This window comes from Poecilia mexicana, unplaced genomic scaffold (genome assembly GCF_051168715.1).
Source record: "Poecilia mexicana isolate PSO_F unplaced genomic scaffold, ASM5116871v1 scaffold_8, whole genome shotgun sequence".
NCBI lineage: Eukaryota > Metazoa > Chordata > Actinopteri > Cyprinodontiformes > Poeciliidae > Poecilia > Poecilia mexicana.
Window position 1 is genome coordinate 19,254,331 of NW_028263377.1, and position 25,791 is coordinate 19,280,121.

The following is a 25,791-nucleotide window of genomic DNA, read 5'->3' on the forward strand; positions in this document are numbered from 1 at the left end:
CTTTAAAAAAAAAATCATTTCTGTCTTCAAACAGTTTTCCCCAGTCATTTCCAACAATAAAAAAAAAACTGTATTTTATTTTCTTGTGTTGCTATAACAACCTGGCAGATGAGTTGAAAGATAAAATACTTACTTCCAGAATGTTTATCCTGCATGTTGGGGCATATTTATAGCTGCAAGTAATAATATGAGAATATACACAATAAAGCACTGGAAGCCATTCGTGATTCTTACTTAGATTTTGGGTTAAGCTAATGCTTTAGCTGTGAAAAGGTTGAAAGAGACAAATTTCTCAAGTACATGTAAATTATCAAATAATAAAGAAATGTTTCACGCAGTCAGTGTTGGACTTATTTCCTTATTGGCTTTGTATAAGTAAGCAACCATCTCTGTGTAAAGAGCAAAGCAGATTGTTATCATATTCTTTAGCATCTGTGTTTTTTGCTTCTCACAACCAGAACAAAAGCGATAACTTCCTTCTCAGTTTGGATTGTTTGCAGTGGTCAGTAAAAATATGGTACCTGTTGTAACTTTGAGAACTTTTATAGGATAACCTATCCACTTAGGTCATCAAGGCAACTATTGAGGATCTTTGTCATAGTCAAATTTGATGCCTCGCTATGTTTTGTAAAGTTTGACTGTTGGAGTACAATCCCATTTTTTTAAACGATTATTGGCTTATTGCTGACAAACTGCTTATGTGCTCATATTTGACAACAAGATGATAATCTTTAATTTTATTTAATTTCCCTTTGGGATCAATAAAGTATTTTGAATTTTTTTTAAAAAAATTGAATTTAGCATTTTGTGCACACAAAATTATATTTTAATGTTTTCTTCTATGTGCTGTTTGAACTATTATTTAGATTTCATTACAGCTACAGTAATTGTCCAGTGCTACTCAGAGCACAACTGTGAGCACTGTGGGTATTTTTTTAAACTAATTTTCAGCGTATTAATCATGTAATGTTCTGTAAAAATAATTTCGCTGTTTGCAGCATGCCTTGTTAATGTTTGATTATCGTAGACAGAGCTTGCAATTTCTGTAACTGCTAAAACGGATGTCTGTGGCTTGCTCAAATGAACCTACTGGGTGTTTTTTTATGTAGAAGATCTTTTCACTTTTAAGTAAACATTAAAATAATGTAAAACAGAAAAAAACTAGTATAAATTAGTCCTATTTTAAATGATCTGTAAAACAAAAGGTTAACATACAACTTAGCCAATTTTTGTGTCGGTGACCTCCTTAAGCGGAATACTGATTGAGGCAAAGTCAAAACAGCGTCTGTGTTTCCTCACCCCCCCCTTTGTCAGTCCCTCGGTCCCTTTTCTCTGCTTCTTTCAGGAAGCCGTACATTATACAGCACTGAGACTGCCATACTAATTAGATCCAAACAGAGTGAATGTAAAGAGGCGAATGTGTTATCCTGTCTTTTGGATTATTTTTTTTCGTCCTTAAACTGTGTCCTTTGAGTTATTCTCTTGTCATTTCCAACAGAGACCTAGCTGAAAAGTAGGTCAACTGTTTGTTTATGTTTCTCTTGTGCTGCCATAGCAACCTAGCAGATGGGCTAGGTTAGCACAGCTAAACAATACAGATTTTACAATAGAAATGTTTATCCCGGAGGACTAGGTGGGGCATTTAAAGCTGCAAGTGATGTGAGAATGTACAATGTAAGGTGCAAAGTTTCCCAGCTCTCCTCTCCATGAATACATTAAAAACCATCTGCTTTTTTGTTTTGTTTTTTGTGTTTTTTTGCTCTCTTGCACCACACTTACACTCAGAGCCGATGTGCTGTGCAGCATTCTGGTCACAGTGTGAGTCTTACAAGCTCACATGCTGCAGGAGACCAGCTCTCCTGCCAGCTGGGATTTAACAAAGCATGAAGGCCTGAGGCAGTCTCAAACAAGCGTGCAAGAGGAACTGAAAACAAGCTATTCTGCACAGTTTTTTATGACGCCTAAAATTTGCTCTAAAATGTTTTATGAGTCTATATCATGGCTAAACCCAAAGCCATAGAGATGTGACTGTGAAGATTGAACGTTAAAAGATCATTATTTGTGTTTGTTTTTAATCTTTGGGTAGATTTACATTGAGCAGTTGAAGTAGCAAATCGTTCCACAGATTTTAGCCGTAAGTGTCCGGTGGGTCAGGTATTCCTGTTGCACATCTACCGATGTGTTTCTGAGCTTTTAATTCAATGTGAAAGAAATAATGGGCTGTTAACTTTCCCACTCTTCCCCTTTACTTTTCCCCTGTTTTACCCCCTCCCATCTGTAAAGTCAGCTGGGAGGGATTTCTGCTTTGTTCCAACATAGTTCCCTGCAGAGTTGCCAGGGTGGTTCAAGTTGGAATTTTCTTCTGTCGAAGAGCAGAAAAAAAAAAAAAAAAAGAAAACAGTACCATGGGAAACAACTTTCTTATTTGGATACTCGTACTTTGCATGTTTTGTAAAGGTAAGAAATTGTGGACTACATGTTCATTCTCAATTGTTTCGCATACAGATGATGTCCAGGACAGAAATGTTGACGTAAAGGTGATGCAAATGAAAAAGCTGGGACTAACAGTCGAATGCATTAAATCTTTGGTGGGATTAGTGAATGTAAAAAAAAAAATTTTAAAACTTAAACAAAAGCTAATTTGTGTTACAATTAGGATTAAACCCATTATGGTAGTTTTCATTACAAGTGCGGTGAAATTATTTCCTCTTACAGATTTCTTCTGTTTTTAACATAGACATTTCATAAGATCTAACAAGATGATCAAACCTGTAAAAGAAAATACTTTTTAAATGACTGTTTTTGTAAGGGATAAGGCTATTCAAGCAAACTTGACCCTATGTGAAAAAGTTAATCCTCTTTACTTGTGCCATTAAGCATTTGCAATAACTTGAAATGAGAGGTGTAAATAATCTGGAGAAATTCTTGTCCACTTTTCTTGGTAAATTTGTTTTAATTTACCAACCTTGGAAGGTTCTTTGATAAAAATAAAAACAGCCTATTTAAAGTGATGCCACAGCATTTCAATAAAATTTAAGTGTGAGCTTTGACTAGACCACTCCAAATTCTTTTTTTGTGTGTGGTATTTAGGTGTAAACTTGATGATGTGCTTTGGATCACTGTCCTGCTGCATAACCCATTAAATTAAATTGAATATTTGTTTGATGACCTGAGACAATTAGGTGGGAAAAAGAAATCAAAAACATAAAATCTGTAAAGGGGGTGGGGGGGGGGGTAGATTCTTTTTCATGACACAATATCTCTTACTGGCGACTGACACTGTCTCCTCTAGTGTCAGGAGAAGGCTGCTCCCTTATTCTCAAGCCGTCCAGGGTTGTGGTGGGCTTCGGGGAGTCAGTCACGGTCAGCTGTGAAGCTACACGCCCGGTCCGTGTCCTGGGCTGGGAGTCGGCCATTGGTGCGGTGCACACACAGGAGGACCGGTCTGTCCAGTGGAAGGTAGACAGCCTTATTGAGTGGATAGAGGAGCCCATCTGCTATGGGGTTTTTTTCACAGCTCCGAGACAGTGTGAGGAGAAACTCAACCTTGTTCTTTACAGTGAGTCAGCTCTTGACATCGGCATATGGTTGCAACTTAAATGAACTTATTTTCCTGACTAGAAATATGTGTGTTATTTACGTAGAAACTCCAGACAGCATTTCCATCAGGCAGGCGAACCACACTGGCCCCATGGTGGAAGGGAGAGAGTACCAGCTGCTCTGTGAGGTTCAGAATATCGCTCCTGTTCAGTACCTCACACTGAGGTGGTACCGAGGTCAGACTGGGGTCTATCAGCACTCCTTCTCTGACCTCACATCTTCTTCCCCCGTACAAGTGTCCTCTATCCTTGTCATCACGCCAACAAAAGCAGAAAACGATGCAGAGTATAAGTGTGTAGCGGAGCTGGACCTTGGACCAGAGGGACCACAGCCGCCTCCCACTCTGGCCTCAGAGCCCCTCGCTGTGTCCGTATACTGTGAGTTATGTTATATGTACATATGACACTTTATAGACCAACACAAGGTAGAGCACAGATGTGAACTCAAAAGAAAATGTAGCATAATAGGGTCTTTGAACATAGAATCTCAGCCGTATTTAGGTCTGAACTTTGACTTGGCCATTCTAGCATGAGTTTGTCAACTTCCTTTGACAATGAATAGTGACAACTTTACTTTTCTACAACTTTGGAAACATATTTAAAAAAAACAACCACTTCATTTCTACTTTTAGCTTTTAAAATCAATAAAAGAATAGAACATTTGCCAAAAAAGAATGGATACACTTTATTCCAAGTGGATATAATGAATATTACTTGCACTTTGTCAGTCTGTTGTGGAAATTCAGTGCAAATATTTAATTGTAAAATCTTCAAAGCTTTGGACAGATTTTCTCACTCTCCAAGAGTTTTTATCGGCCTCCGATTTGTTGAATAATTGTAACCTGTCAGTTTAGATTGGCAGCCATATCTTGATAAGATTGCTATTTAAATAATCTAAAAATTATCGCTGACCTGCCTGCTGTGTCTCTTGGTCTTTGTGAGGCTGTTTGTGCAGTGACCTTTTCAGATTTTATTTATTTTTATTCAGTTTGTGTTGGCGATTTAAAATTAAACATACTAACTTTTTGGACTGGAATGTGGAAAAAAATTGAAAAAGTTCAAGTGCTATGAACACTTTTACATGGCAATGTGTATATTTATGCTGAAAATTAAACACTGCTATTTATTTGTTTTTCCTTTGTAGTTCCCCCAACATTTCTAAGTCCTGAAACAGAGGTGTTAGACTTTACAGCAGGGGCTGAAGTCACCTTAAACTGCACAGCCATGGGAAACCCTACGCCTGTATACAGCTGGCAGTCCGTCCATCCCACAGAAGAGAAAATGAAGGCAGAAGCTGTTATTACTTCATCCTCGCTGCCCCCAGGCACTTACACATGCACTGCCTCAAACACGCTGGAAAAAAAGAGCAAGCAGTTCATTATCAAAGAAAAGATCAAAGGTAGAGGGAAGATTTATATGTTGCTGCAGTTGTTAAAATGTTCCAAACTCCGCATCCTAACCCTGAAATCTCCTTTTGCTTTTGCGCAGGTGTTTGAAGCTTGCTATCTTCCAACGGATCAGTTGGCACGCTGTCTGACTCACAGGGAAAATTCATCTGAACTGATTTAACTGTTGTTGCGTTGAAAATGGAAATTATGACACATTTATGATTCCGCAGATGTTGATGAGGATCATGTTAAAATGTTATATTTGGTAACTGTAATTTTATATATATATATATATATATATATATATAGCTGTTGATTTAGGGTAGATTTCACATTTTAGGATTTACATGTGATGTTTTTTGTATAGTAAATATTTATGATAGTCTTATTTACCTACTAATTTAATGAATTTATGGAACATTTCAGACACATACCCACTATTGGCACTGAAATGAATAGCAGCAGGGAATGCTGTAAATACGAGCTGTTTCTTGGTTTGATTTTCTTATTGTTATGAATAAAAATAAGCTTTTTACTAACTGGTTCACTTACTGATGATGATACCCTTTGCTTTTGTTAGATTACTAATGTCAGTCTTGGGTTTTCTTAAGCAATAAAGTCCAGCAGTACATGAAATAATGCAATGCCTTCTAATATAATCACATTTGTTCATTGTTTCTGTTTCTTTTTCAGCCTGTCTTTCCCTCACTATCTTTTAGATGACTCATCAGTACAGTGATTGTCTAATTTTAGATATCTGCTGTGGCAAAGTGATATTTCGCTTTTATCCAACACAGATGCTCATGATCTGACTTAAAAATGGTTACTGAGGTGCATGTTTTTTTAAAGATGTGCTTTCTATTGTAACAAAAACAATATTTTATTCATCAAGTTATATGAGATATCAGTATATAGGTCATTTTAGCTCATATAGGTCATTTTAAGTGTACAGCTTTAAATTATAAAAGTTTTGTCATACACACATATTTCCCTAAAGGTTTACAAGAGTTTAAGAAATATTTACTCTTTAAAAGTTCTATATGTAATCCTGCCTCCCTCCACAAGATGTCGCTCTTTATTTATTTTTTTTAAAGTGACGACTCGCCGTCGATGTGTCACATGACCAAAACAGTGTCGGGGTAGGAAGTAGCGGTTAGCCTCAATGTTATATACAGAGGTGGGAGTCACTTTGAGTCCATTACCATGTTCTTGAAAAACAACGTGTTTTAAAATGCGTCTTCGACTTATTTTCAGAAATGCCACAGAAAGATCCTTGTCAAAAGCAGGCATGCGCCATCCAGAAGTGTTTACAAGGTACTTCAGATGTTGTGCGTTGTTTTAGACTTAAGCCTAGGAGGATATTTGACTAACTCCTTCCACATCCTGCAGCTAATAAGTACATGGAGAGTATGTGCGAGGAGGTGATCCGAAACATGCGGCGGTGCTGCGAAGTCCACAGAGGAAACTCGACCTGCTGCTCCGGTTTTAAGGACTCCAAACCGACTGAAAACAAGACCGAAACATAAATCACCCGTTCTCCTTTACGTAGTGGTAGAAAGGTCCACTGCAACAATATAGCAGGTCTGTGTCATTCTGAAGCATGCTGTCATTTAGAAATGCCACTAATGAGAAGTATAATAAACGTCTAACTTTAGTCTAACCCTTTTCAGTGTAGACATTTGCATAACACTACACCATGACGCACTGTGGGGTTTCAACGTGACACCTTCCTATCATAGTAATCATACCTCTGCCATTTTGTTGACACTCGTTCAAGGTGTTCAGGGGCGAGCTTGTGGTGTCTGTCTAAACAAGTTAGACAGGCTTGAACAAAAACAAGAACCCGACTCTCATAGGGGTTTTTCCATCAATATTCTCTATACCAATAGATGTACGCCTTAGTTAACCTCAGAAAATGTAAATATTAATATTACATAAGACCAATCTCTTTTTTCCCCCCATAAAGAAATGCTTAAAGAAACTGGGGGAGGGTGCTAGTGTCTATCTACCTTCAGATAACTATCAGCAGTCTCCTTCCTGACTGTCTTAACAACGCCTTTTATTCATCTCTGGTAATATTCAAGCGTTCTACCTAAATGGTTTTCAGATTTTCATCATATTAATATTAACACATATAAACAGTTGAAATATATCAGTGAATCTATGTAAGGTTTTAATAAATCTTTTTTCAACTGACAATTCATTGAGCAATCTTTTTTGAAGTATCTTTAGAGATTTTGTGTTGTATTAATACCACAATTTCTGCTTTGTTTCAGACCTCAAACAAGGCGATGCAAACAGAAGGAATCCTTTCATCAAGTGTCTCACTTGTTCTTGCTGGTGGCTAGCTCCAGCAGTTTGTAGGCAAAAGGCAGGGCTCAACCTGGACAGAGAGCCAGTCCATCACTGGGCAGCAAAGAGACACACATGCACACACTTAATACCCAATGTAAATGCAGACAGACTGAATAACCTAACAGTTATGTTTATTGTATTGTGGGAGGAAGCTGGAGTACCCAGAGAGAACTAGCGGATACACAAAAGACCATGCAGAAAGACCCAAGACAGGGATATGAACCCAAAACCCTACTTTATTGTTAGGTTTCTGGAATTTCTGCAGTGCATTATATGAAAAAAAATGATAAGGAAGATATGGGGGGACTTTTTTTTGGCCTTTTAAATCTTGCTCATTTGTAAACATAACAAAAATTGTTAAAATAAAATGAGACATTTTGCCAAAGTATCTTCTAGTCTTCTTATCTTCTTACTGTATTTATAATTTGAAGTTATTTGTTTCATACCCAAAAGTGGCATGCTTATGAGGCTAACCCCCTCAACTAATTGAACTAATTGGAATTAAAGTTCTAATATAGAAGGTATAAAACTTTTATTTATACTTTCTATATATTTTTACCATTATTAAATTTGTACTTTTTATTAACTGACAAACTCTTGTGTGATTGACAAAATACAGTAAGAAAAAAATTACATATGTTTTGGACACATTAAAACGTGCATTTCAACACTTTAAATTTTAAGATAAATATTTTGTTCCCTATCCTTTCAGTGTCTCTCTATCCTTCTGAACTTAGAAATTGAAATAGAAACTTACACTGCACTCATACAGGGAAATAAAGATTTTGTTTCATTTCCTAAAATACATTCTGAAATTTGAATAGGAACACAAAATGTATTACTCCTATGTGCAACAAATGTTGAAATGGTAATTCCAAATATATGCCCAGCTCCTTTATTTACTTTTTGACTTAAAAAGGTATATAATAAAAGGTATATGATGAGATTGTTTGTAAGAAAAGTCAACTGTGCAACCTCCTTTTAGTTTTTCTATATTTTATGTTTTCAATAGAGATATTTATGTTGCACACATTATTAGATGACAAGCATCTAATAATGTTAATCTAGAATCGGTTTATTGCAATTCTGCAATAACTATATAAATAGGCTTATGTCTGTTTATTTATTATAATTATTTTATTTTTATTATATTAATTCTATTTAAGAACTGGATTGTTAAACTAAATTCCATTTTTAAATAATGTATTGAAAACAGTTTTGGTACGGCTTTATAACAAAGAATATCTGCGTTAACTTAAACATTAATGAGTTAAAAGCAAGTTATGATTAAATAAAACTTGTTTTATGTGCTCATCTTTTGTAAACGACCTAAAATCTTTCTGCAACTCTAAAAGCTCTGCCTCAAGTTTTTTTTATATACCCCTTTTTGACAAAAATAATAATAAAAAAAAAAATCACAATTTTGTCTCTACCTTTTGTTCCGAATGTGTTCTCCTCTGAGACGCCATACCTTACGTGCATCTGACGGCCGACGTGATGACGTAGGGCGGAAACTTGCAGGAGCGATTCTTTCTAGAATTCTGTAGCTACATCTAGCTAGTAGTCGCTAGGGAGGTCCAATTGTGTTTGCTCTGGGGGATAAAAAACAGTCTGTTTCAGCCAACTCACATTACTGAGACGTGCCTCCACTTCGATATTTTTTGCTGCAGAATTACATTTTCTAGTCAAGTTTGTTTAACCTTCCAACTTATCCGACTTGTAGGAGGCTAACTTGGTTAGCTTCGTGTTGTAGCTGGCAGGATGTCCAGGATAGACTACAGCGTGTGGGACCACATTGAGGTCTCAGATGATGAAGATGATACCCACCCTAACATCGACACACCGAGCCTCTTTAGATGGAGACACCAGGTACAGTTTAAACTCAACTTAGCCTGAAGTAGTTAATATAATAATGTTGATAATCTTACTTCTCTGACCAGGCTGCACATACATTCTGTTGTCTTGCTCCTCACAAATCACCGTTACTTATTTCAGCCAGGCTTAAGTATTTAGCCTATGTTGGTTTTGTTGCAAATCTATGAAAATGGGTGACTGTGCTGGGTGAAGATAAAACTTTTATTTATGACTTTCAGGCTCGTGTGGAGAGAATGGAAGAGTTTCAGAATAAAGGTGAAGAAATCAACAAGAGTCTAATGGAGTGTCGGCGTAAGCTGGCAGAGACGCAGAAGAAACTGCAGGAGCTGAGCGTCGCCTCGTCGGATGATGCCAAAACAGAGCTGAACAAAGTCCAGGCGGAGGAGAAGAAATTAAAGAAAGAGGAACGGGACTGGTCGAAGAAGATGGAAGAACACAGAAGAGAGGAGAAGAAGATGCCCTGGAATGTGGACACGCTCAGCAGAGATGGTTTCAGCAAGGTGACACAGATCAGCATTGCCACTTTAAGCAACACGTGATTTTCAGCAGCAATTTCCCAGAGTCTGATGTTTCTATGGGTTTATTTTATCCTCATTGATTGAAAAATCTGAACACTCTAACAATTTACTTAGTAAAACTGTCTTTATGGCCTTTGTACTAGTAGATGTCAGGTGTAAATAATAGTGCAACTTCTTTAAATTGGTCTCCATTTTTAATACATAATTTATTGTGCTGCTCAAAATTTAGCATGATTCTCGTTGATTTTTATTTTTAAGTGTTTCCTTTATATTCTAAATAAAGACATTCACAATATCAGTGTATTAATAAATGATAACATTTATGTAGTTTGTTTTTATAACAAAACATGATTTTTCTACTTTTTCGTGGTAAAACACTACTGTTATGTGATTTTTGACCTATTTTCAATATCCAGGTCATGTGGATCTTTAAAATTGTGATTTTCGCTAATTTAATTTTACTTGAAGAACTGTTGTACAGCATTCAAAATACTTATCTCTGCCCCTCCTTTAAGGAATGCTTATTAATCATTGTTTTTAGGAGCAGAGGCATTGCCACACTTTTTGTCAAACAAAGACAAAATTATTTAGAGTTTCTGCTTTGTCTGGCTTTAACACTTTATATGTAATCAGCATTGCTAACTATGAATAGGAGTCTCTATGTCCTTCCTAAGGAATGTAAATTTTTACCTTAATTTGATATGTTCTCAAAGGCTGCCAACATTTCTCATATTTCAGCTTTTCTGTTGTCTACTGAAATTGATCTGCAGGTCAGTTTCCTCCTTTGACAATTTACCAAAATGTTTCCTCGGTCTGTTGAGATGACGGCCAATGGCTGGCGACTCATTTTTGTATGCTGGAAAGACGAGTGTGAAATGGTCCAAACCGCAAAGCACAAGACAGCAAAGGAGCTAATCAGCCAGCAACTACCAAAATCTAATGCTATGTTGCAGCAGCCTGAACGAAAACCAGACTTATTGAAAATACGCTTTGCTTTTAATTATCTTCTTGCATCTACTTTTAGCCTCTTCTGTCTTTGTTTCTAAACACCCCATTGAGCAAAAAAACATCTGGCTCTGAGTCAACTCCCTTCAGTAAGACAACTCAACCCTGGGTATCTTTAACAATAGGAATATTTTTAGTTTAAAGGAGTGATTTGTGAGATAAAACATGTTCTAGATGTAATTTGCGCACTAAAACTTTCACCACTGACCTGAATAATTATAGATTATGGATAGTATCTTCAATTTCCAGCTGTTCAAACACTAATGAGTGAATAATTGCTTATTTATTTATTTTTTGTTTTGTTTTTGCATCCTTGACAGAGTATCGTTAATGTCAAACCTGAGGTTGGACAAGAAACCGAAGAGGAGAAGGAGCAAAAGCACAAAACCTTTGTGGAGAAGTATGAGAAGCAGATCAAACATTTTGGTAAGGGCCACTGACAACCATCAAGTCATTTTGTCTGCATAAATGTATTCCTTGTTACAGTTTGGAAGTACAGATGTTTATTTGTTACTGCCTTATTTTAGGGATGTTGCGGCGTTGGGACGACAGCCAGAAGTACCTTTCTGACAATCCTTACCTTGTATGCGAAGAAACTGCCAATTATCTTGTCATCATGTGCATTGATCTTGAAGTGGAAGAGGTAAGCATTTTTCTTTTTCCACACTTATCCACATTGCTGTTATTGAATTGTGTTTCACTCTCAATTCGATAATAGCAATGGTGATTTAAATGTAAATAAGATGTTGTTTAAGGTGTCATTCAGTAATGTCCTTCCTTTTTCCCCTCAAGCTGTTATCCCCACATGACTCTATTCCAAGTATGCGTTCTTCTTTTGTAGAAACATGCACTGATGGAGCAAGTGGCTCATCAGACCATAGTGATGCAGTTCATACTTGAGTTGGCAAAAAGCTTGAAAGTGGATCCCCGTGGCTGTTTCCGTCAGTTTTTTTCCAAGATTAAGGTAAGTAGGCGGTTTTGTTTAACCAATAAAAAAAAATAAAAAAAACACTGATCATTTAAAGCTGCACGCTAAATGCTAATCAGAAGATACTGTCACTGAAAAGTGACTTTTTTTTTTTTTTACATAAAGAACGATTGCAGACCTACTAATGTTTGGGGGTTTTTGCATTTAGAATATTTCTTTATGTTTCGTGAAGGTTTTTCAGTTTATTCTTTAAATTTTGGATTTCTTCATCGCTCATTTTCAGTCTCTCTCACAGCTGATTAACATTAGGGATACCCTGATATGAAAATTTGGGCCGATATTGATATGAATGTTTTTTATGGCTAACCTATATTTACCTATATTTTATATATTATCTATGTATATTTCACTGCTCTCTCAACACCTTGAAAAAAAAATCACACTACTGACTTCAAAGCGTAAAGAAGTCAAACTTAAAACAAATCTATGTGCTGCTGTAGATATCTGAAATATTTCAGCATTGGAGCAATTTATCAACCTTAAGATGATTCCATCTATCTGAAAATGGTAATAATTAGATGTGAAGAAACATCTAACGTCTAAAGAGCAAACTTTCAAAGCGTTCAAAAAAGATTTCTGGAATGTCTGGTTCTTTGGGAAACAAATATGAAACGAACAAATGCAGAAGCAAGACTTTTGAACATCGGTGTGCAGTTTAACTCCTCTAGTTTTTAAACTAAACTGATTAAGTTTCCTGTATTCTTCTCAAAGATTCAGTCAAAATTCCTGATAGTAAATGTGCAGGAAAACATTAAAACCCAGTCTTTGTGTTGTATGCGTCCAACCAGACGGCCGATCAGCAGTACCAGGATGCATTTAACGACGAGCTCGAGTCGTTCAAGGAGCGAGTTAGAGGAAGGGCGAAGATCCGCATAGAGAAGGCCATGAAGGAACTGGAAGAAGAAGAGCGACAGAAGCGCCTGGGACCCGGCGGACTCGATCCCGTTGAAGTCTATGAATCTCTGCCAGCAGTAAGTTCACCGTTCACCAGCGACCCGTTAGTCTTGTCCATATTTGCTTTTGCTTTCTAGAGTAAATTCTTGAGGTTTGTACGGCATGTTGACAATTGCAGGAAATGCAGAAATGCTTCGATGAAAAAGACATCCAAATGTTACAAGAAGTCATCAGCAAAATGGACCCAACGGTAAGTTATTTTATTTTTAATCAGTTGTCTTTCCGAGAATTAGGTTTGCATTTTGACAAGCTCTGGTTTACATTCACGTAATTTCAGGAGGCCAAACAGCACATGAAGAGATGCATCGACTCTGGGCTCTGGGTCCCTAACGCCAAGGTGGATGTGGAAAGAAAAGATGAGGAACCCACCTATGAAGAGGTGAAACAGGAGCAAGAAGAAGCAAAGAAGGAATGACCAGATTGGCCCAACTGATTTGTTTTCCTTTTTTGTTTTTCTTTTTTTGGGGTTTTTTTTTTTGCAAATATGCTCACCCACTGTATTGCAACTCTCATTATGTGTACGATTAGTTCACAGATGAATGAAATAACTTCTTTGAAAATGTTTTGCTGAGATCTATGGGAAGAATGTTCACGTACCAACACGACCTGGGGGCATCAGTGACCCCACCTGGACATGAAAATGTTGATTGTGCTAAAAGTCATCACTGAAGCTGTGTCCTTTCATTTATTTGTACACACGTGTGTAAGTATCATCCAACATGTCTGTTTTCTTTCTGCCGGTGTAGAGTGCAGACTTTTCTGTGCTTTTTTTGGAACAGTTTTTTTAATGCAAGAGTTTTGTTTTAGCTTATACACATAATTGGACATTTTCTACTACCTTCTTGGACTAAATGTTAAACTGTGTCCTCTTATCTCAGACTTTGTGTCAGTGTATGCGTTGTAATTTGAAAATACACTTAAAATGGAGGTTGAAAGGAAGAGAGCAAAGCATCTTGTAGAAGTGTAAGGAAAAAAGATGTTTCGTCTACAGAAAAATATGGTCATGCAACAAATAAATTGGTGATTCTTCTTGGCCTCAAATAGAATTACAGCCAGTGTTCTCACAATGTTTTTGCTTATGCCTCTGCTCAATGTAGCCAAAATATAAACGTGCGCTTCTCAAGGTTTACTCTTTTTCCCAATGTCTTGAGAATAGTTGAAAAAGATGAAACGAGCTCATTCAGTCCAAAGACCTGCCTTTGGCTTTTACTAGATCATGTGGCACTGTCACTGGGTTCTCAACTCGTACTCGTGCTTTTGTTTTGACAACTAGACTACTCGGACATTTGCATGTTGTAGCTGATGGTTCAAAACACTCTTATGTTTATGTTGGCTTAGTCATACAAAAACATTTATTGATTTTACTGTAAGCGATTAAATAAAATGAATCCTCGTGGAAAATGTGGGCTGTTTTCCTCCGGTAGTGTCGGGGTGAGGAGGTAAGTTGTTTATAGTGAGTGAGTGGAAAAACCTGACTGAAACACCCGAACCTATAATTAGCTTCTGCCAAGCAACATAATACTGCATCAAAATTTACCATCATAATCTTAGAGTGCTGTTAGGCTTTCAGAATAGGTGGGCAATGAACTGCATGGATGACAGACGGCGTAAACAAAAAGGTGTAGAAACTGGAAGCTTAACTGAAACGGTTGGTGCTTAATGGGAGGCTTTTTGGAGCTGGTTGAGTTTTTATCAGGAGGAATGATCTGTTTGGTTGAAGCAGTTAAGATAAGGTACAACATGCAAGTACAGAAATGCATAAGGATGTACTCAAAGCAAAAACACATCTAGTTTCTCCCACAGATGATTACAATTATTAGGATGAGTAGTTTCAAATTGAGTTTCCCTTGCATGTTATTCAAAGAGATCCCAAATACGGAAAGCATTGTATTTTTTACAACATAGGGTTCATTACCCCTCTACGTCATTAATGTGTTTTTGTTAGTCTTTTTAGCTAATAGTTATTAGAGAGTGTATTTGTAGCAGTATTAGCATTTATTTATAGTAGTACAATACATGCATTATTATGCATTAACTTAGGTTTTACAACAATAATAATGAATGAACAGATTTATAGCTAAATATTCAAATACATTTGTATGAAATCGCCTTCAACTCGGTGATTTTAGGGTCTTTCCTTGTGCAACGGAGCGTCGCGTAGGCTAAGTGCATGAAGGGACCTGCCCACTAACGCAGCCGGTGGAGGGAGTGGTCACGTTGTTTTCGGGAAGCAGCGTCCTGTCGCAACTCTCACAGTTCACAAGAAACAGAGAGAGAGAGAAAGTGGTGAAGGGGAAATAACGCTCCGTAAACAATGAAGCCGAACCGACGGTTCATGACCCTGGGCTTCTTCTAAAATACCGCATTCTGAACGAGCTCGACGTTGACGGTAATATTTCTCCACGTTTCTGAAGTGAACGGATAAATTTCAGCCACGACGATGTTTATAAACATGTAGGCTAATGTATTTCCTTGTTATGACACCGGATGAATTGTAATGAGTTCTCGCTTTGGGTCGCTCTTGTGACTTGCCCTTATTATATAGCCTAGTTACTTTTATAACAATTTTGTGGCGTATTTCCTTTTAAGGCTGTATTTGTGGCGTAAATTGTAAGTTTGACAAGTTGTAATCCCGGAAGGCCTTAAAGAAAGCATAACCAGGTCGTTTTACTAAAGTTATATGATTGTTTTGTTTCATTTTTCTAGCTATGAGTTTAATAATCATAATATTCAAGTAAATAAATAGAGCTTACTAATTTAAAGCTATCGCAGTTCGCCTTACTTCCGTATGTCTACGTGACTGCAGATGAGTCACTAACCATTTGATCTTGTCTTTCTGCCAGTGTTCTTGTCCAACATGCCTAGAAAAGCAGGTTGTTTCAAACCAGGAAAGTTCCCAGGCCCAAATGAGACCCCTCAGTCTCATGGGGTCCATGTCTACCTTTTCTGGACTAAAGGCGGGGAGAGGTATCTGTCTCATACCAGTGGAGATGTCACAGCAGAGGGCCTGTGCATCTCAGCTGCAGAAGCTGTAGGTGAGAATGACAGCTGGCCTCAAACACCAAAATGGAGGATTTTCTTTTTTTATTTTGTTCTGAGTGTAACCTCAAGGTCTCTTCCCATAGGGATAACACCACTGTGTCATGTCTTATTCGCGTTGTACAACCCAAAAACAAAATACTGGTACAGTCCGAACCATGTTTTCAGTCCAGATGAGAACTCCAGTGAAGTGGTTCACTACTGCATGAGGTTAGTCTGCATTTGCATAACGCTTTGCATGGATTACTGCTTAAACACAGTAAGGGTATTAATGCAAGCGGCCTGTTTTGTTTATGTCCAGGTTTTACTTTCGCAATTGGCACGGACTCAATGAAAAGGAGCCAACTGTGTCCCGCCACACCCTCAAATCTGGGACAGATAACAACACAGGTTCCCCTCTTCTTGACATTACATCTTTGGAGTATCTGTTTGCCCAGGTATGTGACACACACCTGCTTCTGTTGAGTGAATGCTGCTTATTTTCTTTACGCAAGTGACACGACCTCTGCTTCTTTTGTCTCCAATGTAGGCAAAGCATGAATTTGTGAACAATGTGGAAGAGCCAAAATCTGATGAGGAAAGCAATCGTTTCAAAAACGAGAGCTTGGGTATGGCTGTGCTCCACCTGTCACACCTCGCAATGCAAAAGGGGTTGAACTTACAAGACGTTGCTGGAAAAACTGGGTAATTACTACACAATGCTATGTTCCTATGTAATTGTTCTAACGATAGAAGCGTTTTAACAGGTTAGTGCTGCTGTGACACGTGTGTCTTTATTTGGCTCTGTTTTTACCTTCAGCTTCCAGAACTGCATTCCAAGAACATTTGCGGAGAACATTTCCAGAGACAACTTCCTGACTAAAATCAGGATCCGCCGTGTGTTTACTGAATTTGTGCAGACCTTCCAGCAGCACACTGTAGACAAGGGGCAGCTGGGTGCCCATGAAATCATGTACAAATACATCTCCACCCTAGAAAACTTGGTTCCAAGTTTCGGAACAGAGACTTTCTCTGTAACTCGCCTGCAGCTGACGGAGGACGGGGATGAAAGCATCTCCTACTCCATCAACGAAAGCGATGGTGATTCAAAGAAGGGCTTCAGAGCGCCGTTCACCCATGAAATTATGGTGTCTGGCACTAAGGGGATTCAGTTTAGAACGCTGAAAACTCAAAAGGTTTGTCCGCACACTAGATGATTTAACATTCAAATTCTGTAACATGTCCTTCCCATTATGTGGACGTTTCATTCTCTGCATTCATGTTTTTCTTGCTTCCTGAGTCTAGGCAGAGGAAAACTCTTACCACAGGGGCAGCTATGTGAACGAGAAAACACCAAAACAGTCCACGTCAAATCCTCCTGATAAATGGACCTTCTTCTGTGATTTCCGCGAAATAATTCACATCGCCATTACTGAAGCTAATGTGTGCATTAGCACTCAGAACAGTCACTGCATGGTGAGAGTACTTTTTATCCTTCTGTGTGCCTTCTACTAATGCAATATGTACATGTGATGCATCACTAATGTTGATTTAGTTTAGTCATCTTGGCAAATTATTCGGCTTTTTAAAAGTTTAAAAGTTTGAGTTCATTGTGTGGTTACATACGCCACCCAATAGTATTTCCACACATGGTAAATATCTGTGAAAATAAAAAAAATAAAAAAAAGCCTTAAAATAAATGTGGACCTTAATGCAGTAGCTCCAATCTCACACTGAAAATGTGAAGAATTGATGGTGCCATTAACTTTAAGACGATTGGAGGAGAAAGAGGCCTAGAGCATAATAGTCTTCATTTGACCGAACAGTGGAGATCAGGTGGTTTTCCACATATTCATCCTTTACTTTATAACATATCCAAAAAATCTTAATCTTAGTCTCATTTGATGAAAGCCCAGGGATCACTCCTTTCCAGAAGTGTTTAACAACGAGGGGCTTTTCCTGGCATGCTTCCCATACAGATAGCATCTTACGGTTGTCTTAAAGGCTTATTGACCCCAAGTTGGTCCTCCTAATTGCAATTTTCACCTTTGGAGAGTTCAATTATGACTCTAGCTATACGTGTACAGTTCAAATTTAGATTTGAAGATTTTTCTTTTTTAATTTTATCAACATATTTATCCTCACTGAAAGTAATATTAACCATTTGAAGTTGCCCAACAAAAGTTCTGACTTGATTGTGAAACTGTGAAGGAAGCAAAAGATTAGGGCGATAGCAAGGAGGTTTCAGTCTTACAGCTTGTAGTAACCAAAGATAAACTGTCAAAATATAGGTGGAAACATGCAAAAAGCTGAACGGTACCATCTTATATGTCATAGTTAGTTAAATGTAAATAAAAAAAAATATTTTTACTCCACAATTATTACTCATTTTACATGGTGAGAGATGCTTGTCTCTCACCATGTAAAAGGTGAATGAAAACAAATTAAATCGTTCAGAGGTATGAATAACTCATGTTTAAGTGAGCCGTTTTCTCTACTGCCATCACCCTATTTATGAAGATCAATTCAGATCCCACTGGACGGCATGCTTTCTTGCCTTTGCCATTTTGAAGAGGGGGTCACATAGTATTTATACCTCAGAGAAACAGAAAGACAAAGATCTTCATTGTAGATTTAAATAATCAGGTTTTGAAAAAGTAAAGCATAAATTACAAAAGTGTGTCAGCTACTTTGCTGTTGAGGAATCGTTACCAGAGGTGCTTCATTTGTTTTATAAGTGTGTGACTAAGTACTCTGGGGTTACTTTTTGCTTTGGGCTTTCTGTTAGGTTTTAAACCTTTGTCTCCAGGTGGAAGCGTAGTTTGCAAGCCATTGGTGTTTCTGTGTGTATATGTAGGAGGTACAGATGAACTCCAGCCAGGAGGCCCGTTCCTTCATCTCCCTGCTAGATGGATACTATCGGCTGACTGCAGACGCCCACCACTATCTTTGTCATGAAGTGGCTCCCCCAAGGGTGGTGTTGAGTGAAGCAAATATGTTGCACGGACCTATGCAGTGAGTTCTCTACTCTAATCCTGGCATAGTCGGACACAAACAGGTTATAAAGACGAGGTTATATCATGCGGTGTGCTTGCAGTGAGGACTTTGTGTTACACAAGCTGAGAAGGGAGGCAGGAGAGGAGGGAGCCTTCCTCGTCCGCTGGAGTGCCCTCGACTATCACCGCATCATCCTTGCTGTGCTAAACAGAAACGAGGTAAGTCGACACCCACGCTCGTCTCTGGGAATTATTGCAGTGCAGCGAGGCTCATAATTTTTCAGATTCGGTATTTACACCTTTTTTTTATTTATTTTTTATTTTTTTATATACAGAATGGTTCAAAATCATGCCACAAGCAGTTTCGCATCCAGCAGAAGGGCTCGGTGTTCTGCATGGAAGGCTGGGATAAAGAGTTCTCCAGCGTGAAGGAGCTCACAGATAACCTCAAAACCTACGTGCTCAAGTCCGGGTCGGACAACTTTACCGTCAGGAAATGCTGTTTACCGAGACAAGCGGGTTTGTAATTTCGATGTCCAGAAATGTTGTTCTGTACATCATGTGACCGACTCCACAAGAAACGTGACATTGTGGTTTTTGCTTCGCAGAAATATCTAATCTGCTGGTGAAGAGGCAAGGCATTGACAAACAAAGCTACTCTGACTGCTTGCCCCTGAACCTGACAGAGCTTCGCTTTCACCAGATCAAAGACAAGGAGATAAAACAGGTGACCGTACTTTTTCCACATGCATATTAAGGCAGGCTGAACATTCCCTGTTGTTTTTCTGATCAGACATGCTTTTGTGTTCACCTGCAGGAACATCATTTGGGCCGCGGCACAAGAACTAACATTTACTTAGGAGAGTTAATGTTGCGGGAAGCAGACAATGGGTTTAACAACAACTTCTCCAAAAACAAAGGCATCAGGGTTGTTCTCAAAATCCTAGAGGAAAGCCATAAAGACATTGCTCTAGTAAGCTATGTGATATTTTGCATACATGCATCAAATTTTTTGTGTTTTTTGAGCCTGTGTTTTAAACTACTGTTCTCTTTTCTGTCTTAGGCCTTTTTTGAAACAGCAAGCCTCATGAGCCAGGTATCCCACAGTCACCTGGTGTTTGTGCACGGTGTGTCTGTCAAAGGATCTGAAAGTAAGGGCAACCACAGTTCTGTGCTGAGTTCTTCTTTTAACGACTTCCTCATTTGTTTACCTGTTCTACTTCCATAGTCAAATCGTTAAATCCAACACCACAGTGAATGCAAAACTGCACTCAGTCTGTTCTATTTTAAAGATAATTTGACTTTGCTTGCATTTTTCTTGCATCATAACAAGCTAGACTTCTTCAACGTGTTTTTGCCTAAACAGACATCATGGTGGAGGAATACCTGGAGTGCGGCCCACTTGATGTTTTTCTCCGCAGAGAACAAAATTCCATCACCGCTCAGTGGAAATTCGTTGTATCCCTGCAGCTTGCAAGGGCTCTCAATTATCTCGTGAGTTCAGACACCTTTCTGTTGGTCTAATTGTGTGTTTGTGTAACTTTAATTATTACTGATATGCAAGTAGTCTTACACAAACAAACCGGGGCACAGAATAAGTGACTGAACCTGTCTAACTGAACTTTAGTAGCTGTGTTGAGACAAGAAATGTTGAAATATTCTCTCAAACATTTTAAAATCATTTATGCAAGTTGTGTGTTTCCTCCGTTCATATAACTGTATATTTAGAGCTTAATTTGCCTGTTTAAAAAAAAAAATGTCTAAACTGATTTTAAATCAAACAAATCAGACAAAAAACAGTAAACTGCAGGTAAAAAGTGATGACTTGTACCTTTTTTTTTTCTTTTTTTTTACACTAGGAGACAAAACGACTTGTTCATGGAAATGTTTGTGCCAAGAATGTTCTGGTTGCACGGGGAGGTTTGGAACCTGGAACTTCTCCTTTCATCAAGCTGAGTGATCCTGGAATTGCGCTGAATGTCCTCTCACGAGAAGGTATTATTTGGTAAAAGACTGAACATAACCAACGACAGATGTTTTCTAACTTTGAAGTGCTTCAGTCACTTCAGTCAGATTAAGGAAACCGGAAAGTTTGACTACACCACTTCCTGTGTTTCGCTTCCTGTTGTCTTTCTATCATTACTCTGTGGTATATATAAGGCTGTTGTCAAAAAAAAACCCCACCAAACCTAGTTGTGTTTTCAACTACTCTGTGGTAAACAAGCATGTTTGATCCAGAATTACTACAAAGCAAAAATATTTGCAAATATTCACTTTGTTTCCTTAAGTAATAGATCAAGATTAATGTTGATCGCTTTTCATGTGGAGCTTTATCATGACTTCTTTTCCATATTGCAGAACGTTTGGATCGGATACCCTGGATCGCTCCAGAGTGCATTGACAGTGGCGCTCCTGTTGAGAGTACTGCAGATCAGTGGAGTTTTGGCGTCACGCTGCTTGAAATCTTCAACAATGCTAATCTTCCGATGAGCAACTGCACGTTGCCTGAGGTAGGTGCATGCTGAAACTTTAAACTTTGGCTTCGCTAACTTTCTAGAGTTCTGCATGTTGTCCTTTTCACCGTCCTCTACCCAACAGAAAGAGCGTTTTTACCAGACGAAGGGCCGTCTCGCAAACCCATCCTCCGAGGAACTGGCCAGGTTCATCAGCATGTGTTTGACATATGAGCCAAATGAGAGGCCTACATTTCAAACCATCCTCAGAGAACTCACAAAACTCATTCAGATGAGTGAGTACTAGCCTGCACGCCTTACTTTTGAAGTTTGGTTTGATACGCTGTTGTGCAATTACCTAAAAGAGTTTATTTTATTCTTGCAGATCCTGATATATCCCCGGTTGACACTCTCCCACCCATGGACCCCAGCGTGTTCCAAAAGCGCTACCTGAGGAAGATGAGAGACTTGGGGGAGGTGAGCTCCAGAAGCCACACTTTTCTGCTCCCATGTGTTAAGAAAGTGATAATTCACATTGCTCTGTCTGCAGGGACATTTTGGTAAAGTCACTCTGTACCAGTATGACCCGTCCAGCGACGGGACAGGAGAGTTTGTGGCAGTAAAATCGTTGAAGCAAGAGAACGGAAATGCACCTCAGGGCTGGATGAAGGAAATTGAAATCCTGAAGTCTCTCTATCATTCCAACATCGTGAAGTACAAGGGCTTATGCACTGAAGCCGGTAAGCCCTAAGACATCATCTGTCCACTTTAAATACGTTTGTTCAGCTCGACAGTTCCCTGTTAACGGGAGATTTTGATTTGCATTCAGTAATTGAAAATCTATACTAAGCACACCACAGCTTTTGTTGAATGGCAATATTTTAAGCTTTCAGCTCTCAGCCTGCTGAGCATTAGTTCAGGTCATCATGTTGAATGTAATAAAATGGCAAGATAAGAACACTGCTGCATCGTGCACTCACAGGACGACAAGAGGTCCAGCTCATAATGGAATACGTTCCTCAGGGGAGTCTGCGAGAGTATCTTCCCAAACATAGAACCAGTTCGACCAAGTGCCTCATGTTTGCTCAGCAGATCTGTCAGGTGAGTTTCAGCGATTGAGTATTTAGTGCTTGTACGGTAGTTTACAGTGCTTTGGAAAAATATTCATACCTCTTAAGCTTTTATCATGTTTTCTCATGGTGAATTTGACCAGAGTTTTATCAAATAGGGCAGAGGTTCCCAAACTGTGGGGCGCGCCACCTAAGGGGGGCGCCGTGCCATTGCAGGGGGGGCACGGGAAGCCGTCTGGATGAAAAAAAAACAAAAGCATGAACGCTATATGCGCTGGGTTTTTACATTAGAATGGCCAACTCTCTGTTATTTCTATGTCAATTTGATACAGTAGAGGCTTCCACACTTCCCATATCTGTGTCCTCTGTCACTTTTATCAGCAGTTAAAACTGTTTAATCCGTTGTTAATATGCCGTAACCTGTTTTTCCGAGCCGTTGGAGGCTGCAAAAGACTTTGGACTGGAGCAGTGGCTCACTTTCGAACATTAGCATACAGCCAGGGCTGAAATAGAATGATTTAGATCCAGGAGTGTTGACTACTGATATGACTTAAAGATGGACAATTCAACTTTGATGTATCAAAATGGTAGAGATATACTCACAAAAAAAACCCTGGAAGTATAATTTTACAAAACGTATTATACGATGTGTTCCAGGGGATGGACTACTTGCACTCAAAGCGCTATGTGCATCGAGATCTTGCTGCTCGAAATGTTTTGGTGGAAAACCAAAACGTTGTAAAGATCGGAGACTTTGGCCTGACAAAGTACATCCCAGAAGGAGAAATCTACTATCGGGTTCGTGAGGACGGAGACAGTCCTGTCTACTGGTCAGTTCATGCACCATGTAAAAGTGATACTTTGTGTGTTTTTAGCACTTAGATTTGCATGCTTTGCACCTTGCAGGTATGCCATCGAGTGCTTGAAGGAGCTCAAATTCTCATTTGCCTCTGACGTCTGGTCGTTTGGAGTTACACTGTATGAGATCCTGACTCGCTGTGACCATCGCCAGAGTCCTCCAGCTGTATGTTATGAACGGACTCAGCTCAAACAAAATACAAGAACAGTCAGAAAAAAATTGCATTCTGAGTCTGAAAAGAATGTCTTTTTTCCTGTGTGTGTTTTTGTAGAAGTTCATTGAAATGACAGAAGATAAGGAAGAACACATGAACGTGGTGAAACTCATAAAACTGCTGGAGAGAAATCAAAGGTTGCCTTGTCCCAGAGATTCCCCACATGAGGTAACATTAAATAACCCATAATGAAGAAATGTTATTAAGGGTGCAATAGTGTTAGTTTTTCAAAGTCATTAATATTATCACAGTTTTGTTAAAAAATATTATTATGAGCTGTCATAATTCAAAATACTTAATGTTGCACTTTCTAGCAAGCTCACAATACTAGTGCACTCAGTATTAAGGTTATTATGATCACTTAAAGCTGTGGTACTTAACTTCTATACTACAAAAACACAAAATCTAACCAAGTAATGTTTGTCTAGTTTCTAGTGCAAATACTTTAGTGCACTTCATATAAGACAAACTAGCTTAGATATATTGTCTTATGTTAAGTAAATAATTCCTTAATATTGATGAAAAAGTACTTGTTCCATTGGCAGATAAATGAACTTATAGCACAAGAAAAATTAATTGCAAGTGAAATAATCTGCAAATGGAACAAGTACCTTTTCATCATGATTCATTATGGAGCCATTTACTTAAAATAAGCCTTTACATCTTGCTAAAAAGTTACTTTTAAGTTAGTTTTGTCTTATTTGAAAGAGAAATTTGCTCTAGAAACTAGACCAAAGATGCTTTTTAAGATTTAATGTTTTGCAGTGTGCAAAAAGAGTTTTTTTTTTTTCACATATATGCTAATTCTGTTGCTTTGTCCTGACAGTACAATATAAGACAGTCTGTGAATAAAAATCTGGTTCCTCTGCCTCCACCCTGTAGTCCGACAGCCATCTGCAGAAATGTACCTGTCAGAAACAAACGATCAGAGGCAAGAGGGATGTCTTAGTACTCTCAATCATGGTTGTGTACTCGCTGCTCGATGTAATCAGCTCATACAATCTCAAAATTGCCGGCTTGCTGCAACTGTGCTAATGGCAGAGAAACAATTTACAGTCACTGAAAACTGTTTATGGTGGCCAGGTTTGCTTGCCTGCACATTAATGAAAGGGTACGGTGTGGGAAAGGAGGAGCAGTAGCGCAAGTGAAGGGGGGTATATGAGCAGCATGTCCACGAGCATAATTGACAGTGGTAAGACATTCCTCCTGGCTCTGAGGCTCTGATTGGTTGTTTCTAGTCGGGGGTGGTGTATTTTTGCAGATGGCAGTTGATCCACAGGGAGAAGGCAGAGGAGCTTGCAGCTGAAGCCACAGGGTTATTTGTGTTATTTTATTCTCCTTGTGATGAAAATTATTTTCAAAAAGCCTTTCTTGCAAAGTTATGGTGTGCAAAATTCGACACAGTTTAAGATCTCTGTGCTCTTTGATGATTAAAATATCCCTGCATTTTGTATTACTTGGTCTCATGAAACCAAATCTATGCCTTTGAGTACAAAAATATAACAGTTACGTGTGTCTTTTAAAAATACAGCGTTTGTTTGAGTGGTTCAGGATCTTCTTTGTTTTTCCCTTCCCAGGTGAAGCTGTTGATGGATCAGTGTTGGGATGCAAATCCTGAAAATCGGCCTACGTTCAGTAACCTCATCGAAAGGCTCGAGTCAGTACGAAAGATGTTTGACTGGTCGTTCAGTCCCATGTCTCAGATTTGCTGAGTGGAGTCAGTGAAGATCCATCAGATTAGTTGTTGATGCTCAAAGTGTAGCCATATTTCTCACTTAAAGTGTATAGTTCTTGATTCATCTATTTATAAAGATGTCTTCCTATGTTTAAAAATGTAAAGTACACACATATGCTCTGATGTCTGTAGGCAAGGTGATATAGAACAGTCTTTTGTCCTCACATAATTAAGCATCATGTTAAAAGCGGAGGCTTTGAGTGGTTAAAATAAATTTCTTGTTGTTGCTATGCAGGCTTTCATTCATCAGGAAGTTGGTATTTCTGTGTTTCGTTTTTATCCTCTGTACATGTTTAAGTGTTTGTTCATTTTGCATGCTATTTTGAAAAAAATAGCTAGAAATCAACTAAATCCTTTTCAATCTTTGCTTTTATTAAAGCTGAAATATATTAACTGTGACTGTTGAACTAAATTATATTACAATTTTACATTTCACTGTTGTAGGTTACAAGACAGGGAGCAGATTAACGAAGAACCAGTCTATGGCAGCCAAAAGCTCTACAGGGTGTTTTATTACAATCCCACCTGATACAGAAAAATATGTGCGCAATTAGTTACTCACTTTCTTATTTGAAGGACATGAGGACAGAAACGATTATGCATGTTCGTTACTAAGCAAAAGACTATAGCTCAGGTGGCACTGAAGAAACAAAACTGAAGGGATACCAGGCATTATTTTACTAATACTGTGGTTAAAAAAAACAAAAAAACATCCGTTCCTTAAAATTAATACTTGAGTGCATGATTTTAGCACCTTAATGCAC

At 38.4% G+C, this 25,791-nt stretch overlaps 4 protein-coding genes across 4 annotated transcripts; all 4 read left to right on the forward strand.

Moving 5' to 3' along the window:
- Positions 1-1,915: 1,915 nt before the first annotated feature.
- Positions 1,916-5,526, forward strand: LOC106915666 (vascular cell adhesion protein 1-like). Its single transcript, XM_014983412.2, has 5 exons — positions 1,916-2,457; positions 3,293-3,559; positions 3,645-3,977; positions 4,744-4,998; positions 5,088-5,526. The coding sequence occupies exons 1-5, from the start codon at positions 2,406-2,408 to the stop codon at positions 5,093-5,095; spliced, it is 915 nt and encodes a 304-aa protein (XP_014838898.1). The 5' UTR covers positions 1,916-2,405; the 3' UTR covers positions 5,096-5,526.
- A 595-nt stretch (positions 5,527-6,121) lies between these two features.
- LOC106915668 (C-x(9)-C motif containing 4 homolog (S. cerevisiae)) lies at positions 6,122-7,727 on the forward strand. The gene is made up of 3 exons (XM_014983414.2): positions 6,122-6,301; positions 6,377-6,568; positions 7,264-7,727. Exons 1-2 carry the CDS (start codon positions 6,244-6,246, stop codon positions 6,511-6,513), a joined length of 195 nt encoding a protein of 64 aa, XP_014838900.1. The 5' UTR covers positions 6,122-6,243; the 3' UTR covers positions 6,514-6,568; positions 7,264-7,727.
- A 1,112-nt stretch (positions 7,728-8,839) lies between these two features.
- cdc37 (cell division cycle 37 homolog (S. cerevisiae)) lies at positions 8,840-13,728 on the forward strand. Its single transcript, XM_014983413.2, has 8 exons — positions 8,840-9,211; positions 9,436-9,717; positions 11,061-11,166; positions 11,268-11,383; positions 11,582-11,704; positions 12,517-12,699; positions 12,801-12,872; positions 12,960-13,728. Exons 1-8 carry the CDS (start codon positions 9,104-9,106, stop codon positions 13,095-13,097), a joined length of 1,128 nt encoding a protein of 375 aa, XP_014838899.2. The 5' UTR covers positions 8,840-9,103; the 3' UTR covers positions 13,098-13,728.
- A 1,188-nt stretch (positions 13,729-14,916) lies between these two features.
- On the forward strand, positions 14,917-25,420 carry tyk2 (tyrosine kinase 2). Its single transcript, XM_014983416.2, has 24 exons — positions 14,917-15,071; positions 15,526-15,717; positions 15,808-15,931; positions 16,023-16,158; positions 16,251-16,405; positions 16,521-16,896; positions 17,006-17,176; positions 18,558-18,715; positions 18,798-18,915; positions 19,032-19,215; positions 19,305-19,423; positions 19,514-19,669; positions 19,760-19,847; positions 20,063-20,190; positions 20,556-20,691; positions 21,055-21,206; positions 21,295-21,445; positions 21,535-21,626; positions 21,700-21,889; positions 22,132-22,250; positions 22,877-23,049; positions 23,126-23,243; positions 23,350-23,460; positions 24,870-25,420. Exons 2-24 carry the CDS (start codon positions 15,540-15,542, stop codon positions 25,002-25,004), a joined length of 3,468 nt encoding a protein of 1,155 aa, XP_014838902.2. The 5' UTR covers positions 14,917-15,071; positions 15,526-15,539; the 3' UTR covers positions 25,005-25,420.
- The last annotated feature ends 371 nt before the right edge of the window (positions 25,421-25,791 follow it).